The sequence below is a fragment of the Eretmochelys imbricata genome, chromosome 12, assembly GCF_965152235.1.
Source record: "Eretmochelys imbricata isolate rEreImb1 chromosome 12, rEreImb1.hap1, whole genome shotgun sequence".
Taxonomy (NCBI): Eukaryota; Metazoa; Chordata; order Testudines; family Cheloniidae; genus Eretmochelys; species Eretmochelys imbricata.
Window position 1 is genome coordinate 24,877,643 of NC_135583.1, and position 19,294 is coordinate 24,896,936.

Genomic DNA, 19,294 nt, shown 5'->3' on the forward strand with positions numbered 1-19,294 from the left:
TGTAAATTTTTCATGCTCTTTTAATGGATTAACCTAGTGTCTCAATTATTTTTGTATGCCCTTCAGAATAGCATTACTTTCCCCAGGTACTGTACTCCTGACCAAAAACTCCCATGCTTCATTAAGCTGCAATGTCATTTCAGTCACTGAAAGCCAGAGGAATTGTACTTTAACTGGCTAGAGTACACACACCATACTGCAGTGCAGATCCTCCATTGCCACTATTCCAACCTGTGAACTGCAGACACTGCCTCCAGGTCACCTGATCTATAATCACACTTTCAGTTATCCATCTCAGACCCAATGCCTGCCCATATGGGTCCAATGCAAGTCCACAGGAGGCACAAACCCCCTTGTATGGCTCTCTGCATCCTAGAGAGAAAATGCAAAGCATTGGCTGAACAATGGGCTTTGCAGAGGCCCTCCATGCTGGGGTGATTTTCACTGTGAGAGTCAGAGCTTTAATTGGTATAAATTAATCCATTGATTTCAATGAAGTTACACCAACTTACACCATTGAGAATCTGGCCCTTAAAGTGCACTGGGCCAGTCATTCTTAATGATTAGTTAGGTACTAAAAGGCCAACATAATTAAAGCATATGTTCTGAACATGAAATACGACATCCCCCTTCACTATTGCCTCTTGGAATTTATTTAGCATTTCTTTGGTGCCTGTATTCAAAATCCCTTCCAATAATATACCACCTACTTCTGCAGGCTGTAAATTGGCATGACAGTAGCAAGTGCTAACGTTTCACTATTCCATGTTAAGTAAATGCTAACCAGTCTTTAAAATCTCTTCCCCAGTTTCTCACAGCATGAATGCAATAAAAAAAAAAATCTCCATGAGGATTAGTAAAAAAACAGAATATATACCCTTCAGTAGCTTTCTTTATTCAGTTGATAAATAGGAAACATTTAAATAACTTACTCTGAAGGAAAACAGCACTAGATGAGAGCTGCAGTACATTAGGGCACATCAAAGTATTTTGTATCTTATTTATTATCATTGGTATATGCTTGCATTATACCTTAGTGTCTGTAATTCTGCTTAACTATTAATGTAATCGCTTTCAACATGGAAAACAACCATTTCTTAATGGGTGGGGGGAAATATTTCTCTCATGGATTCTTAATGAATTATTTTGGGTAGTGTGGAGAACAATGCAGGGAAACCACTCAGAAAATGGAAATTAAAGATATATGTATATGGGATTTAAATAAAAAAATAAACTGCCCTCAGTATCAGTGTTTGGAGGAACAGTATCCACAAGTTGGTTTTTATAGAAATTGGAGCTTATGTTATTTCCCGGGTTCCTGCTGACTCTGGAAATGTCATCTTCAGTAACAGCAACAAACTATATCAATTTGATAACTTCACTATAGCAGCTAGTGGGGACAAATATAGCTTTTCCAAAAATATTCATAACATGCTTCCACAGTAAGCATTTTGAGTTTCCTTTGCCTTTTTTTATTTTTGGTTTTTCCATACAATACAGTTAGAGATGACCCATTTGCAAAGTACAGCTATGTTTGGGAAGGAAGAATTGGAAACAAGTGCCAGTTTGGGGCCATTTCTAAAAATAATTAAAGTCACAAGGAAAAAAAAGTAGTGCCCATTTTCATAACTCAGAGGGGGCTAACCAATTTTCAGGACCACTGGCAAGATGCACTGGGAAGGAAGGTGGATGTGTGGGTGGTGAGAAGTGAGACTAGTTCATTCATCATAGAATGAACAAGACCCAACCCTCCTATGATACCAAGAAACTCCCCTCCAGAAAACAGTTGAGGAAAACCATGTCATTGTCCTTCAGATCTCTCCTTAAAGCATTCCTTTGGCATGATACCTACAAAAAAATTGACAATGATTAGGCAGTTGATGTGATGAGGCAGCTATCTCTCCTGATGATCAATATTGTCTCATTGTTTCTTTGTGCTCCCTCATCTGTCTATCTGTATCCAGCTGTTGTCTTATACTTAAATTGCAAGCTTTTGGGTGGAAGGGAACATTTTTGTTATGTGTCTGTATGGTGCCTAGCACAATGGGATTCTCGTCCACGACGAACTCCTTGGCACTCTCTCAGTATAAATAGTACTTTACGCAGAGTCTTGGAGCTCAGGTATATTGGTGTACATCTCCCTCCTTATCTTGCTTTTTTAGCAAAGCAATACCTCAGATCCAACTGTATTTTTGAATGGAGGCTCTTGTTAGCCCTTTGGATATACATAGGGCTAAGTTTACTGGTAGTGAAGTGGTGGCACATCAGTTGAAAAATGGGTGTAATGGAGATAGTGTAACAGTAAGTGAACAGTAAATTTTGTGCCAGGTAAGAGCAACATGCACAAATTTGCATTCTCTTGAGTCCAAATAAGCATCCAGCATAAGCTTGGTAGTGTATGAATCACCAAGCTGGTTTGTTAGTCAAACAGGAGGAGGTTAACTGGAGAACTGATTTCTTTTGAATGCAATAAATACTACTTTGCATTTTAATAGAGCCTTCCATTTAAAAATACCTTCCAAGCTTTAGTAAATTCAGGCTACACAAACCCAAGAGATAGGACAATCTCCACATTTTTACAGTACATGGAAGAGCCAGGAACGCAGAGGACACCATGTTTTGTGCTTTTAGCTACACACTGATCCCTCCCCTTCCCGTTTTAAAACAAGTGGGCTCTCACAGGCCAATTACTCTGCTAAATTGATCAACCACAATCTTTACCCTTCTTAGTAGGGCTGTCAAGCGATTAAAAAAATTAATAGTGATTAATCATGTGATTAAAAAAATAATTGTGATTAATCACACTGTTAAACAATAAAAGAATACCAATTATTAAAATAGTTTTGGATATTTTCTACATTTTCAAATATATTGATTTCAGTTACCACACAGAATACAAAGTGTACAGTGCTTACTTTATTTGTGATTACAAATAGTTGCACTGTAAAAAACATTACATTTGCAGGAGATAATGCTGCCCGCCTCTTGTTTACGTCACCTGAAAGTGAGAACAGGTATTCTCATGGCACTGTTTTTAGCCGGCATCACAAGATATTCATGTGCCAGATGCGCTAAAGATTCATATGTCTCTTCATGCTTCAACCACCATTCCAGAGGACGTGTGCATGTTATTAACAGGTTCTGCTCGATAACCATATAAAGCAGTGCAGACCGACGCATGTTCCTTTTCATTATCCGAGTCAGATGTCACCAGCAGAAGGTCAATTTTCTTTTTTGGTGGTTTGGGTTATGTAGTTTCTGCATCGGTGTGTTGCTCTTTTCAGACTTCTGAAAGCATGCTCCACACCTTGTCCCGCTCAAATTTTGGAAGGCACTTCAGATTCTTAAACCTTGGGCCAAGTGCTGTACTATCTTTAGAAATCTCAAAGATTGTGTTTTGTCAAATCTGCAATGAAAGTGTCCTTAAAACAAACAATATGTGCTGGGTAATCATCCAAGACTGCTATAACATGAAATATATGGCAGAATGCGGGTAAAACAGTGTGGGAGACATACAATTCTCCCCAAGGAGTTCAGTCACAAATTTAATTAATGCATTATTTTTTTAAAGAGCATCATCAGCATGGAAGCATATCCTCTGGAATGGTGGCCAAAGCATGAAGGGGCATATGAATGTTTAGCATATTTGGCACATAAATACCTTGCAATGCCGGCTACAAAAGTGCCATGCAAACACCTGTTCTCACTTTCAGGTGACACTGTAAATAAGAAGTGAGCAGCATTATCTCTCATAAATGTAAACAAACTTGTTTGTCTTAGAGATTGGCTGAACAAGAAGTAGGACTGAGTGGACTTGTAAGCTCTAAGGTTCTACATTGTTCTTTTTGAGTGCAGTTATGTAACCAAAAAAAATCTACATTTGTAAGTTGCACTTACACAACAGAGATTGCACTACCGTACTTGTATGAGGTCAATTGAAAAATACTATTTCATTTGTTTATCATTTTTACAGTGCAAATATTTATCATAAAAAATAATATACACTTTGATTTCAATTACAGCACAGAATGCAATATATATAAAAATGTAGAAAAAAATCAAAAATATTTAGTACATTTCAATTGGTATTGTATTGTTTAACAGTGCGATTAAAGGTGCGATTAATTTTTTTGAGTTAATTGCATGAGTTAACTGTGATTAATCGACAGTCCTACTTCTTAGACATTCATGGCATTGCTGTTCCCCAGTCCATCATTAATCATAACTTAGATCATCCTTAGATCAAGGCTGCTGCAAGTCATGCCTGACTACTTATAGCATCCAAAAGCTATTCTGGAGGTTTGGAAATAGCCAGAGATGTCCTGTTCATGCCCCTGTCCTTAACTCTATCCATGTCTGCAGAGGAAATTCCCAGCTGACCAGATCTGCTGTGTTTCCAGCCTCTTTGAGTCAGTGGGGTGGAGTCAAAAATCAGGCCCCTTGATTTATATGTGAGTATACTGTGGGTATGGGAAAGATTAGCTATCACTTGTACCTTTTTGGGCAGTGAAAGTAGTAATGTATTGTGAAACCATGCATTGTGTTCTGAAACAATCCACACCATTTCTGAGTGAGGGCGTCAAAAATAAAGCCATGTAAATCAAGACTGAATAAACAAATGAAATTTAAAATTGAGGTTTAAGAAAAAAGCTTCTACAAAATTTAAATAAAAATGTTTCCATGAATTACATTCCAGAGGAATCAATAATTTCTAAATGAAAGACAAAAAATTCACTCCCATGTAGCGTTTGCAATCCAAACATTGCAGTATTGTGAAAGGGCATGACGACCAAAAAATGAAACTGACTTAGTCTATTCTGATTATCCAAAAAGAGAAATACAAAGAAGTAAAATAGTGAAAATAGTTTAACATGTTTTCTATTTAAAAACAAAGCAAAGAAATTGTTTTCTATAACTAATTTTTAACTAGTGTAGTTCCTTATTAGAAGAAATGCAATTTGTGTCAGATTTTGTTCTTGACATCTCTCTGCAGAATGTGAAATATCCCAGTAAGATTTTGTCTGTTGTGTAAGACCTTTTCAGCACTGACAGCTCCAAGAACAGTAGGAAGATAACAAAACTTCAGCTGGCACCACTTCAGGCATACCAACTAATGGAGTTAATAAAATACACACACCTTGATTACAGGAATGTTAATGTGTTCAGTTTCCATTGTACTGTGAAAGCACTGGATCATGAAGAGCTTGAGGCCGGAAGCCGAGGACCCTTCAGAGAAAGATAAAGGGAGCGAATGGGAGGAATGGAAGAATGAATATTGAGAGGTGGGGAAGGCACAAATGAAGGAGCTGTCGGATGTTAAGCTAATAGAGAACAGATGGTTGTTAAATTCTAGAAAGGACCAGCTAATTATATGCAGAGAAACATTAAGACTGCCACAGAAGTGGAAATGTCATTGCAAGGCGTCAGGCCAGATTCACCTCCGGGGTCATAGGGCAGGAGCAGCCACACGGGAAGCATCAGTCACCTCAGGTGAGAGCCGGCAATACTCCCACCCTCCCTCCCACTCCACAGCGTTCTTACAGAAAGTAGCAGCTCACTGAAAAGTGCATCTCCAGTCCGGCTGTGTCCCATCCCATCCTGAGCCAGCTTCTGGGGCAGACTTGCTGGAGGGGTTTCCAATCTGGATCCCACCAACGTCTGACATGCAGCATGTGGGCATCATTCAAGTGCTTGAGCAGCATGTCATTGCACCTATCGCATCTAATGATTCTAAAGAGAAGCACAATGTCCGTAATGTTGTGCTCCAAATGCAAGACTCACATTAACTAACTACACCTAGTTAGTAGACAGGCAGCTGTGATCTTGAGGATTGAACGCAAGGTAGGAGTCAGGACACCTGATTTCTAGTCTAGACTCTAACACCAACCTTCTACATGATCCTTGTCTTAGGTTTTCAGCCTAAAATCTGGCCACTGATTTGGGGTTCCTCAATTGTTAGGTGACTAGTTTAAGATGCCCAGCTTAAGTATTAAGGTAATCAAAAATACGACCACCCAAAGTCAGACCACACTTGAAAGTTTGGCTTGTAACCTCTCCTGCCTCCCATCTGTAAAACTGGAATAACTATGAACCATATTTGTGCAGCACTTTGTGATCTGGGGGCGGGGGGGCAGAAATCACTGTGTAAGTATTGTAGCAGTGAAGTGTAGAATTAATTATTATCACCATCTAATCCTGCAGTTTCTGGGGAAAAAAACCATTTATTACAAATGAGTTCTCTTATAATTCACTCTCTTTTGCTGTTGACACAGAGTCATTTTTGCTTTGTGTATAATTAGTCTGTCACCAAATATAAGAAGGTGCTATATATAATACAAGGCAGCATAGTGACGGTTTGCCTTTGACTACATTTCATATGAAGAACAAGATAAATGTTCTTAAAAGATCAGGAAGCTCAAGGTCTTCCCTGTAATAACTACCATGCATAGAGATTAGCATAAATAAATACTACAACATCTTTGCCATTAAATCAATTAGTTTGAAACTAAAATGAACTACTAAGTCACTGCAGGGTCAGATGGATATACTGCCCAAGGACTCTCTGTTAAGAATATGCTCAGGATTTTGACACCAAGAGATATCTAACTTAGACTCTTCTTCAAGGGAGCTAGGCACTTTATTCAAAGCATTCACTGTGAAAGTTCTCATCTATGGAAAATGTCACTGAGTATTTGCAACTTCTCTGAGAACAAGAAATTCATTGTACAGATTCACTTGTTTCTCAATGGCAACTTTATGCAAGGCACTCTATACTTTCATTAAACCTTGCTTGCTTCATCTCATTAATTTTCTGTGTATTAAAACTGGGGACTGTATATGTGGCTGAGATAGGACTATTAAGGTTTGTTACTGTCAAATAAGACATCATTTTAGAGATAAGAAATTACTGAAGGGCAAAAAATATATATAGTTTATGACATTGATTAGGCCATCATCTCAAAATAGAAATCTTGTCTGTCTTTTTACAGGGAGTTTTTTCTTAAATGTACAATTTATTATTTCTAATTTAGAATGAGATATGTGGCAGTAACATAGATGGCAACAGCACTTTGCAAATACTTAATCATTTCCTGCTTGAAAGAGCTTGCAATTTAACTCCAATATACTATACATGATAAAAGATTAGGCACAGGATTAGGTGCAGACCAGGCTGGACAATCTATCCATAGCAAACAACTTAGTCAAAAAGTTTAACCCCTTTTTCTGTTAATAAATCGTCCACAAACTGAGTTACATTTTTCAAATTTGTTTGCCGATATTTTTATGCAAATAAATTTTAATCTGAATGCTACACACAAAACTATTGTTTGGAAAATTCACTAGCATAATTTGCTATCGGTGCTGTGATTGGCCACTTCAGTTATATGTTATCATTCCCACTGCCTGATTGTTTTTATAATAGCTTGTCAACCAGTCTGGAGTCACTGAATAAGTCATTGGTGACATGAACATATTTGCACAAATGTTCACAACATTTCTGAAGTATCTATTTTTGCAACTATGTAATTGCATAAGAATTGATACTCTCCCTTTGCAGTGATATTGCAGTTAAAAAAAAAAAAAAAGCAAACAAACATTGTTCATGGAAGCACATTAAGGGGCACACATATAGAAGTGAAATCAACTTCTATTTAAGCCCAGTCCCAGTACTGTGTCAGAAGAGAGAACAGGGTTAAAAGGCTAGCCAGGAGGGATTTGAAAAAGAGGAGGTGTGAGGCACCTGGAAGAAGAGAGACAAGAAGGGAAATGGAGCAGTTAGATGAGAAGACTGAATGGAGCTGGGCATAATAAAAGACAACAAGAACAGAGATATCAGTGTCAGGCCCATCCAGGGTCTTTGAAGGTCAAGTTCATGCAGAAAAAGAGAACCCACAGAAGCGTTGTGCATACAATGAAGTAACACTATCTGATTTCCTACTTATCTATTTGCTGCTAAGATGTTGTGGTTTCTGGCACCACATTTTATAATTATTCCTTAACATAACCGATTTCAGTTATATAGTTGGTACATGTGTCCAACCTAGGCACAAATGTACATTACATTGCCATTTTGGTTACCATCTAGGAGCTAGCAGTGCCAAAAATACCATGGGTGCAGCATCACATTAAACTTAGATCTGATTAGTTGAACAGAACTGCGCAATGTGTTTTTACTGGCTGAGTTCACTGCACCTAAGAATGGTTTTCTCCATGTAGGTTTAAATCTGGTGTGACAGATTGCTGCTGGTGAAAGAGAGAGCTGAGAAGAGACAAAATTTAGAAGTCATATGCCTCAAGAAACATTCAAGAGACTAGCAACCAGCTCCACCATACATCTTCCATTCAGAATGTACTCTTCGCTGTTGTTCTGACCACATGTTAGCACCAATAATTGAAGTCTCAGTTCTGATACACATTCTTCCCTCCAGCTAATGGAATTTCTTTATTAGACATAATAACTGAAGTACAGCACAAAAATACAAGATATCCACTCTAATAAAAAACAAGCCACCTTTTGAAGTAGTTAGCAATAAAAGTGTGCATTACTCATCATTAATTCCTTTTCTTTTATAATTTAAGAACAGATAGCTCAGACAGCATTTATAATACCTTCATCTCTTTTTGTACAAGAATGATCCCTACTTTTTACAGGAAAGTTAAATAGGTAATTATATGTTATGAAAGGGATTTTCAAAGGCTCCCAGCAATGGTCCATCTCTGCTACCATTGAAACTATGCCCATAAGAACAACAGAACAGCCATAGTGGGACAGACCAATGGTCCATCGAGCCCAGTATCCTGTTTTCCAACAGTGGCCAATGCCAGGTGCTTCAGAGGGCTCTTTTGAAACCCCCTCCCTAAGTCTTTCATTACAAGCTTGGCAAAAGAAATTTTAAAAAAATTTATCCAAGTCTGTCTAAATACTGGTTTGCATTTTGGTGAGTGACCAAGTTCTCTTGACTAGTCTGGTTTTCAATTTTGGCAAGCTTGAAGGCTCTCAGGGACGGGATACAGAGAGAAAGTGTGCTTATAAGTCCTTTAAAAAAAAAGTGATCCAATTCTAGAATTGGGAATTATATTTCTGTGTTTGGCCCACAGAACTGCCCCAAAACTAGCATCCGACCCATGGCATTGAAAATGTTAGACCACCCTTGGATGTTATTACATCTTATAATTTCAGGGAGGAAAGTAGGTTATACAACCACTCTCCTGTCTTACATTGGTAGGCATAACTAGTTCATGCAAGGATAAATATTTAAATATGTAAATTCTTGCCTATACATGTTGACAGTATTGACAACCAAAGTAAATCTCTGGTATCTGTGACAGAGGATGAGAAGTGATTTAACAAGCTGAATCTGATATTAAAAATAGTGAAGTCCAAAGCTGAAGTATAAAGCAGAGGAATAATATTGATGACTCTGAATGGACTATTGCCTGTAATGATGCTATTACACAAGGAAATTACTAAATGCATGTTGGCAATTATACATGAGAAACCAAACATCTCCATATAAAACAAGCTAATTGCCTAACCCAATCCATGGATTTCTTTTAATTAAACATTTGACTTTTCAGTATTCAATATATACAATTTCTGACCCCCCAAAAGGGATTTCATTACAACATTCCGAACCGATAAGGAAAAGAACATTCAAACTTTCTGGAGGTTTCAACCTGTATCTATGCTACCAGAAAACCCATTTTACAGGAGTAATTAGAAGAATCAACAGACTAGGGTTCATTCACTCCATAGGGCACGAGAGTTAGAGAGGGTAAAAAAATTCTGATTTAATAATATCTGCCATTTATAACACTTTACAGTACTTTAATCCTGAGCTACTTACTTACCACAGCAAGGGCGTTCAAAATTAAGGGAGGTAGCTATTAACCCTAGGTTACAGATGGTGAAACTGAGGCAGAGGTACAAACTTGCCAAAGGCCACAAAGGGAGTCAATGCAGAGCCAGTAAAATGTGGTGATTAATGTGTGTGATTATATCAACCTCTTGTGCTTAGCTGCAGCAGAGATCAAAAGGGGTACTCAAGTGGCTGTCTCTGGAGAGAGCAGCCCTAGGTGCTATTCCACAGGCTGTATCTATACAGTTGAGCAACTATTGCCAGTCTAAAGGCAAATATATTAGTAGTGTCTATGGGTTCACTATAGGATGGTGCCCAAGCAACTAATAGAGGTCTAGCTCAAATGGTATAAAATTGTGCCTTCAGAGTCAGATATCATGACTACCATGATGTCTGTATGGGTTAAAACATATTTCTTATACAAGTGGATTAGAACTCTGGAATTCCAGGCCTCTCTTTGCATAGCAGTTTTCATACTCACTATTCCATAGCATTTTACAAAACCATGGATTAAATGTTTGTTTTACACTGACCGCATCAACAAATATAGCCACCAATAAAAACTCAACAACATCGCTCAGTCATGGGCACCAGAACAGTTTTGTTACCTAAGAATCCTGGCCAGGACTCCACAAGTTAGTGTCCACTCTTCTGAGTAAAAAAAACAAAAACAAAACCCTTAAGATCTCCACTTCCCGCTGAACAGGTACTATATTAGAACTGAGTAAGAGGGGACTTTGGACTTGCATCTCATCAAAAACAAGGCACCTCCTGATTTTGCTCCCATTGAAGTTAATGGCAAAAGTCCCTTTGACTTTAATGGGGCAGAATCAGACACATAGTATGCATTGTCTCATGCCCTTCCTGCATAGTACTACATTAACTCATGCCTTCTGCGAACAAATTGCTGGTATGGAACATGTACACATAGCCATAGCAACACAGAAATAGGTACAACCCTTAATATCTGTTCATACTTCTGAAAAAATAAGCCAAAGATCAGCTTGTTGGAGCAGGTGCTATAGCTGCAAGAAACTCATTAATGTAAGCGGTATATAGTCAGGGGACTGATAGAATAACTTTAAACACACACAGTATTCATGAGAACCTGAATGATGTAATGAAAATTAATCTGATGGGACTGAGCTTCTCCGGTGGTGCTTCAATTTGTAGTACAAAGGTACTGTAAAGTGGTATGCTGACCTGCAATTGTCCTTGTCAACGGCTGCAGATTTGTAATGTAGCCCCATTAATTAAACTGAAATCTTTTTTAGTCAGTACTGACAGTGACAAGTGGCACTATTCAAACCAGAGAGATGCACCAAAAATCTCAACTGATTCCAAAAACAAAAGAGTGTTTTCAATAGCATACACTTTAGCTTAACTGCAACAGTGGTCATAAATTATAAGCGAGACAAGGTGGGTGAGGGAATATCTTTTATTGGGCAAACTTCTGTTGGTGAGAGAGACAAGCTTTTTGAGCTTATACCGAGCTCTTCTTCAGGTATGGAAAATGTACTCAAAGTACAGATGCTGAGTACATTTTCCAGACCTGAAGAAGAGTTCTATGTAAGCTCAAAAGCTTGTCTCTCTCACATGCAGAAGTTTGCCCAATAAAAGCTATTACTTCACCCCACTTCAGCTCTCTAATATCCGGGGGCCAACATGGCTACAACAACACTTCATACAACAAACTATAAGCAATTGCAAAGTTCTCTTAGTTTAGCCTTAAGAGACACTCACATCTTTATCATTATATTCCTGATTGGATCCCTCTTTAATAGCTAAGAGCATGTGGCATAATACTTGTAAAAGTGATAAGTGCTTTCCATAGTATGTTCAAAATGCTCTACAAATATTACCTCCTATATACATAACACAGTAGAGGGAAGGGATTATAGGACAACGCATGCATTCAGAACTATCAAAGTGGGCACAATTAACAGCAATTTTTCATTAACTTAAAGACAGGCATTTATGAGATGATATTTTGGCCTAGTGGGTATGGCACTGGCCTGGGATTCGGGAGACGTGGGTTCTATTCCTGGTTCTGCAACTGGCCTGCTGACCTTGAGCAAGTCCTAGATTGTTGGGCTCAATGGGTAGTGATCAACGGCTTGATGTCTAGTTGGCAGCCAGTATCAAGCGGAGTGCCCTGGGGTCGGTCCTCGGGCTGGTTTTGTTCAACATCTTCATTAATGATCTGGACAACGGGATGGATTGCACCCTCAGCAAATTCATGTATGACACTGAGCTGGGGGGAGAGTAAATATGCTGGAGGGTAGGGATAGGGTCCAGAGTGACCTAGACAAATTGGAGGATTAGGCCAAAAGAAATCTGACGCGGTTCAACAAGGACAAGTGCAGAGTCCTGCACTTAGGATGGAAGAATCCCATGCACTGCTACATGCAGGGGACTGACTGACTAAGTGGAAGTTCTGCAGAAAAGGACCTGGGGATTACAGTGGACGAGAAGCTGGATATGAGTCAACAGTGTGCCCTTGCTGCCAAGAAGGCTAACGGCATACTGGGCTGCATTAGTAGGAGTATTGCCAGCAGATCGAGGGAAGGGATCATTCCCCTCTATTTGGCACTGGTGAGACCACAGCTGGAGTATTGCATCCAGTTTTGGGGGCCCCACTACAGAAAGAATGTGGACAAATTGGAGAGAGTCTAGTGGAGGGCAACGAAAATGATTAGGGGGTGGGGCAGAAGATTTATGAGGAGAGGCTGAGGGAACTGGGTTTATTTAGTCTGCAGAAGAGAAGAGTGAGGGGAGATTTGGTAGCAGCCTTCAATTACCTGAAGGGGGTTCCAAAGGGGATGGAGCTCGGCTGTTCTCAGTGGTAGCAGATGACAGAACAAGGAGCAATGGTCTCAAGTTGCAGTGGCAGAGGTCTAGTTTGGATATTAGGAAAAACTATTTCACTAGGAGGGTCGTGAAGCACTGGAATGGGTTAGCTAGGGATGTGGTGGAATCTCCATCCTTAGAGGTTTTTAAGACCTGGCTTGACAAAACTCTGGCTGGGATGATTTAGTTGGGGTTGGTCCTGCTTTGAGCAGGGGGTTGGATTAGACGACCTCCTGCGGTCTCTTCCAACCCTAATCTTCTATAATTGTATGATTTCACCTCTGCCTCAGTTTCCACATTATCCCCATGAGAATAATGATATTGACCTACTCTGTAAAGCATTTTGAGTTCTACGGATATAAGAGCTATAAAAGAGTTAAGTATTATTACTATGGGCTATACATTGATATAAAACATTGCAGGTCTATTTAATATTGTTCTAATAGGGACTGCCCCTACTCACATTCTAGTTAATGGTAGAACTCTTATTGATCTCAGTGGTGCAAGATAAGCATGTCATGTATTTTTACCAAATATTATTGTAATTTTCCTTTTCTTTCTTTAGGGATAAAATATAACATGGGACCCCAACAACCCAAAAAAGTAAGTTCTTCAGAAAAAAATGCAAGAAAATAGAGCAAGACATATTTGCAATACAGAATGTGGGAGAGAAGGCTCAGAGCAAACCATTAGACTGGAAGTATCAAACAGGAATGAAGCATTAAAGCTTTTCCCTGGCGTGCAAATATTTTTTATTAAAATACAAATTTGGTAAGCCATGAAAATTTAGTTTTATGGTTGTTTGCTAGACTAGATATTCCTAAAAGATACTGTAAACTTGAAAGATATTTGCATATTCATATTTGGTATGAAATTTTATTGCATAAAAGAATTGATTGAGTGTACTTAGAATATTAGAAAGAAAAATACTGGTATAAGTGTGCCATCTAGTGGCTACTAGTTCATTCAAAGTAGCTGTGACTATATCTCTTACTTCTTTAAAGTTTAAGGGATGAATGCAAGTACTTGAAAGAATGCTTGAATTTGCCAGCTGTGTATACAAATTCCAGGGGGAACTTAGTGAGATGTAGTTCATATCACTCCTTCTCTGCAGGTTCAACTTACTTTTCGAATGGGAGTGAATAGGAATTTTGTCCACAATTCAAATTATGACATTTGCTTATGGTGGAAATGCTAGTTTTAGATTCATCATCAGCAATGTGGGGTGTTGGGTTTTTTGTGGGGAGGACTGTACCCTAGCATGGTATAAGTACGAATTATCAAATATAAGTCTGATTTCTTCATATGATTTCCACATCACTCAGTAAAGAGCAATATGCAGTAAATACAACAAAACAGCTGGCCATTTACATATACAAGACAACTGCAATATAAGTTTGATGCATTTACATCAGGGTAAGTATCTCAACAGAATAGCAATCAAATACTTGCATAGCCCCCCCCAGGCAACTATACATGGGAGTACCAGAATGAGTTGGTTTCCAAGTCAGCCTATATCACATGGTAATAGCAATAGCAAAGCAGTAGGAAAAACTTTACATAGTCATTCTAGAAAAAAGTGTAACTTTTTCTGAACAGTTACAAAAGGAAGCAAGTGTAGAGAACATTCTGCTCTGTTTGGGTCTTAGCGTCCTGTATACAAAGAAGTGAAGAGACAGCCCAGACTGTGTTCCACCTCGCCCTTGTTCCACTATTACGCACAGCTGCTTTTAGAATTTGTTTAATAGTGACTAGTTCCAGTTTATTTCTGAACACAAGTTAATGAGTTACTAGCACCGTTTGGATTTTTGCTCATTGCTTTTTGATGATGAATATTGAAGCAACTTTTTCCTGGAAAAAAAAAAGAGGGAAAGTAAAACCCATTCTCCTTTGAAGGAGGAACTTGGGAAAATACAGTAAATCAGTAGCAATGCCAGATGGGGATGTAGCCTGAGTTGCAGCTTCCCCTTTGTAACTGAGTGGCAGGAAAGGTTTGTTCTTATTCTTTGACACCTAATCTTAAACCCTGTGAAGATTTCTGTTGGGCCACAGAGAGGCTAATCTAACGCCCATTGAAGTCAACTGGGTGTTTTTTCATTGCTTTCAAGGGGATTGGATCAAGCCCAAACTGCAGATTCCCCCTGCTCAGCTGAGAGAACAGGCAGAAGAGCTGTGATGTCACCGTGATAATTCGCAAAAGTGTTTCAGCATGAAGAAGAAAGAATACTCATTTCAAATCTAAAACTGATTTTTTAAGTTTTGGGACATCTTTAATCATTATCAAGTAGCAGGTGAAAGGCGAAGATAGGAAAGATTGTGATTTGCATCACAGTTTACCTCTAAATGTTAAAGTATTTTAGGCTAAAGTATTCACCAGCTGAACAGCTATATCTGCGTATTCCCTGCCCTCCCATTCCGCCCTCCATCTGAACTATAACATCTTTGGAAAACCACAGTTATAATAACCAGTTAAACAAAATTTTAGTCAAAGCAGGAGACATAGTTTTTCTATGATAATGCAAACATATTAATTAATTAATTAATCCATACAATTCGCCCCTAATCCCACTCTGGTGAGATAGGAAAATGATCAGCAAGAGGCACAGACTGTCTTTGCTTTGCAACCACTTCACCATTTTTCACTCCAAATAGCCAGATCCAAAGCTCATTAAAGTCAATGGAAAGATTCCCATTGACTTCATTGGCCTTTGGATTAGGGCGATAATGACAGCTATAATTTATAAACATTCACTTTGAAACACACTCCAACAACTAATGAGCAAACAAGTCAAAGTGAGGAAGTTCATTGGAACCAAGTGTGGGATTCTCCTTCTTCCTGACATGCCAAGCATGTGAAATCATTTAAAGGTGAAATTATTTCAAGCCTCCATTAATAGCTATAATAAAAAGTAGTATTTTATGCTGAATAATGATTGCTTGCCAGAACTGTAACCTATCTGGGTCATCATTTTCAGGCTCACCTGCATAATCTATGTTGTGTTCCTCTTGTAATATGTACATGCATATTTTTAAAGACAGCAAGATCTTGCTGAGTGAAAGAAATGGCACAAATTGCTGCAAAGTGAGAATGTGTATAAGATGCCATCTCCCGGAACATGTCCTAAGGCAGATGGCTCATTTTCTAGGGGCTAGAGCATCATGGTCTAGCTAGTAACTGGAAAATGACTTCTCCAAGGGTGACATTCACTGCCATGCAGGTAGCCTGTACGGGTCGTTGCCCTACTTAAGCCTTCAAAACAAGACTGATGCAGAACTTGAATGATGGAGCATCTCATTACAGGAGCAAATTTCATCCCTAGAGATACAGACAGAAATTTAGTTTAGGTGTGTCAAAATGGAAGGAACTTAATTTCTCTGGGCTGGGGACTGGAAGGCAATTAACCAGTGCAGCCTGCTTAGAAAGACTAGGCAATAGTGTAACAAGGAGGTCATGCACGATTTGTAGCATATGGAAGATGAGTGGATTGTACCTACCAAGGACTCTCTGCATTCATCCATTCTCCTCCCCAAACTCCCTATGTCTGCGCTGCAGCTCGGGCAGACAGACTTGTGTTGCAGGGCTCGAGATGGTATAGACATTACGGCTCAGGCTCTGACGCCGAGGGGATTGATGGGCTAGCTTCAGAGCTCCAATGTCCATACTGCTATTTTTAACATACTAGCTCAAGCCCCACCGTCGCTGTCTGTCAGGGCCATGTGCAGAAATTTAAATTTTACTACTTTTGGAGAGGCATGGTTCTGTACCCCCACAGCAGCCCAGGGGCCAGAGGAGATTGCTCTCCTCACCATGGCCCCAGAGTCGGAAGAGCTCACTCTCCACCCTGCAGCCCCGGGGCCAGAGGAGTTCTGTGTCCCCAGAGATTATTGGCTGGCCCATACCCCTGCTTTCCCCCCTCCCATTCACGCCCCTGTGTTGTCTACCTGGATTAAGAGATTCACTCCCAGCTGCAGTGTAGACATAAGGCCTATTTCAGGGACTCCCTGCAAGCCCCATCCTCCCTCATGCCAAGGGTTTTGTGTGTCCTCCACGTCCCGTTCCCACATACCATTGTCCCCCACTCCCCTTCCCCTATGGCAGGGACTCTGTGTGCACTCATATATCTCCCTTCCTCATCTCTGTTCCTCCTCCCTGAGGCTCTGGTTTCTCCCCCTGCCCATGTCTCAGTCCCTACTTTGCCCCTGCCCCCAACCACCCATTTAGCCCCAGGTCCTTGCCCCTCCCATCCCTCTGATACTTGCTGCTTCCCTCCTACCCTCATTCAGGGCTCCTCCCCACACCAGCATCCCTGTTGTCCAGTGCTTACAGTGGTCTGAAAAAAAGTGTGGGGCCTACCATAATGTGGGGGCGGCAGCTTTGATGAGACAGTGCTTACAGTGTGTCCCTCAGAGATTCAGCTTGATTTTTAAATGGAGGGTTGCAACCCCCCTCAGTACACATGCCCACACACACACTCTCTCTCTGACTTTAAGCACTGCAGCTTCCCTGATAAACCCTCCCTGTGTCCTCATGCAACAAGTTAAGGTAGCAACAATGGGCAGACAGAGATTTCTCTGCCTGCAGCACCATGCAGTCTGAGGGCCTGGATATTCCTGTGAATCAGGCTTTTCTGCTACTTTAGTTTGCACAAAAATCAATAGTCTTGTGCCCATGGTGCCTAGAACATTCCCTGCAATTTTGGAATTGCTACAATGCATTCCAAAGTTATCACACCAGACAGAGAAACGGCAACACGGTGAGTGTTAGTTCTTGCACCATACAGCTAATTAATTCCTCCCCCTGCCCCTCCATTTCCAATGAGTACAAAAGTTATTCATGCCACAGATACATAGTTCAGAGATGGATCCATACCAGAATCCTGGACACAGACAACCCCCAAACTATGGGAACATTCCATTTGCCAGCTCAGGCTCACCTCTAGCTTTGATGTCTAAACAAACCTAAAACAGAAAGACAAGGAAATGGAAAAGTCTAGTGCAGGAGCAGAGTCTCAGATGTGCTGCAATACATGTCATTTTATAATTTAGCTGAACTGAGAGTCAATGAATAGATCTGCCATTAAACGGTACAAAGTATTTATCACTATTGATAACATCTCATTTACTAATTTCTTGGGACTTTTCTTCCAACAGGACTGCACTTCTAGCAACAATCAGGACATAAGAGTAAGAAAAAATTCTGCAGAGGAATTAGCAATGGGAAACCAGAAAAGTTCATTATACCCACCTGTGAACGTACCAACTCAGTTTCAAAGTACAGACAGAAAGCAAAATATAATGTTTGTGATGAAAGACCGTCAAAAAAAAGATGCAGAAATTAATCCTATCGGGCTCCACAAACGGAGAAGGAGATTTATAATTAAGAAGAGCCCTATACTGATTGCTATGAACAATTCTTCTCTCAACTTGCCTCTGCTTAAATCTGAGGACAGAAACAATAACAATTGGAAAAGTCTCTATCAAATCCAAAGAGAAAGAAAGAGAATAATGAGAGATACTTGTTCCAAATACAAGAGTAATAACAGAAGGATAATCACTCCTTATCACGTTTCCAGAATATTTGTAGAAGATAAATACAGAATTTTATACTGTGAAGTTCCAAAAGCTGGCTGTTCTAACTGGAAACGGGTGCTCATGGTTCTCAATGGGTTGGCTTCCTCCACAAAAGATATACAGCACAACACAGTGCACTATGGAAATTACTTAAAAAGGCTGGATGGGTTTGATCGCAAAGGGATTTATCACAGACTCAACACTTACACCAAGATGCTTTTCATTCGCGAACCCTTTGAAAAGTTGGTATCCGCATTTCGCGACAAGTTTGAGCATCCGAACAATTACTACCACCCTGTTTTTGGAAAAGCTATCATTTCGAGATACCGTGTCAATGCCTCCAAAGAAGCATTAAGGACAGGTTCTGGAGTCAAATTTAAAGAGTTCATTCAATATCTTCTAGATGTACATAGGCCAGTGGGCATGGACATTCACTGGGATCACATCAACAGGCTTTGCAGCCCATGTTTAATAGACTATGACTTTGTAGGGAAATTTGAAAGCATGGAAGAAGATGCAAATTTTTTCCTGCATTTAATTGGTGCTCCACAAAATTTAACTTTCCCTAGGTTTAAAGACAGACATTCCAACGAAGAACGAACAACCACTAAAATTACACAGAGCTATTTTGCACAGCTTTCCCCTGCTCAAAGACAACACAGTTATGATTTTTATTATATGGATTATTTGATGTTTAACTATTCAAAACCTTTTGAAGATTTATATTAGAAAGTAACAGACACTTCTATTTCATATCAGCTGAATTACATAATAGATACAGGTCTTGGTACACTGATACTCTAGAAGCACATCACTCTCATATTTTCTAAGAATAATCAGTGGATTCATGTTACATAGTAAAAATGGATAGCTTTTCATGTACAAAGTCTCATTTTAGAAAATTTACCATAAATAAAAACCTGACTGTTACATTTGGCCTGAAACATCAAAGAAAAACGGGAAATAAAAAGTCCTTATGCCTCCATGTGACGTCTCCTAGATGTTACCGTCTG

At 39.5% G+C, this 19,294-nt stretch overlaps 1 protein-coding gene across 1 annotated transcript in view; it reads left to right on the forward strand.

Annotated features, from left to right (window-relative positions):
• Positions 1-19,010, forward strand: part of CHST8 (carbohydrate sulfotransferase 8) — a 204,589-nt gene extending 185,579 nt beyond the window's left edge. The window contains exons 2-3 of the mRNA XM_077831425.1: positions 13,276-13,313; positions 17,862-19,010. Of these exons, the coding sequence (XP_077687551.1) occupies positions 13,276-13,313; positions 17,862-19,010 (1,187 nt within the window). The remainder of the gene's footprint in view (positions 1-13,275; positions 13,314-17,861) is intronic.
• The last annotated feature ends 284 nt before the right edge of the window (positions 19,011-19,294 follow it).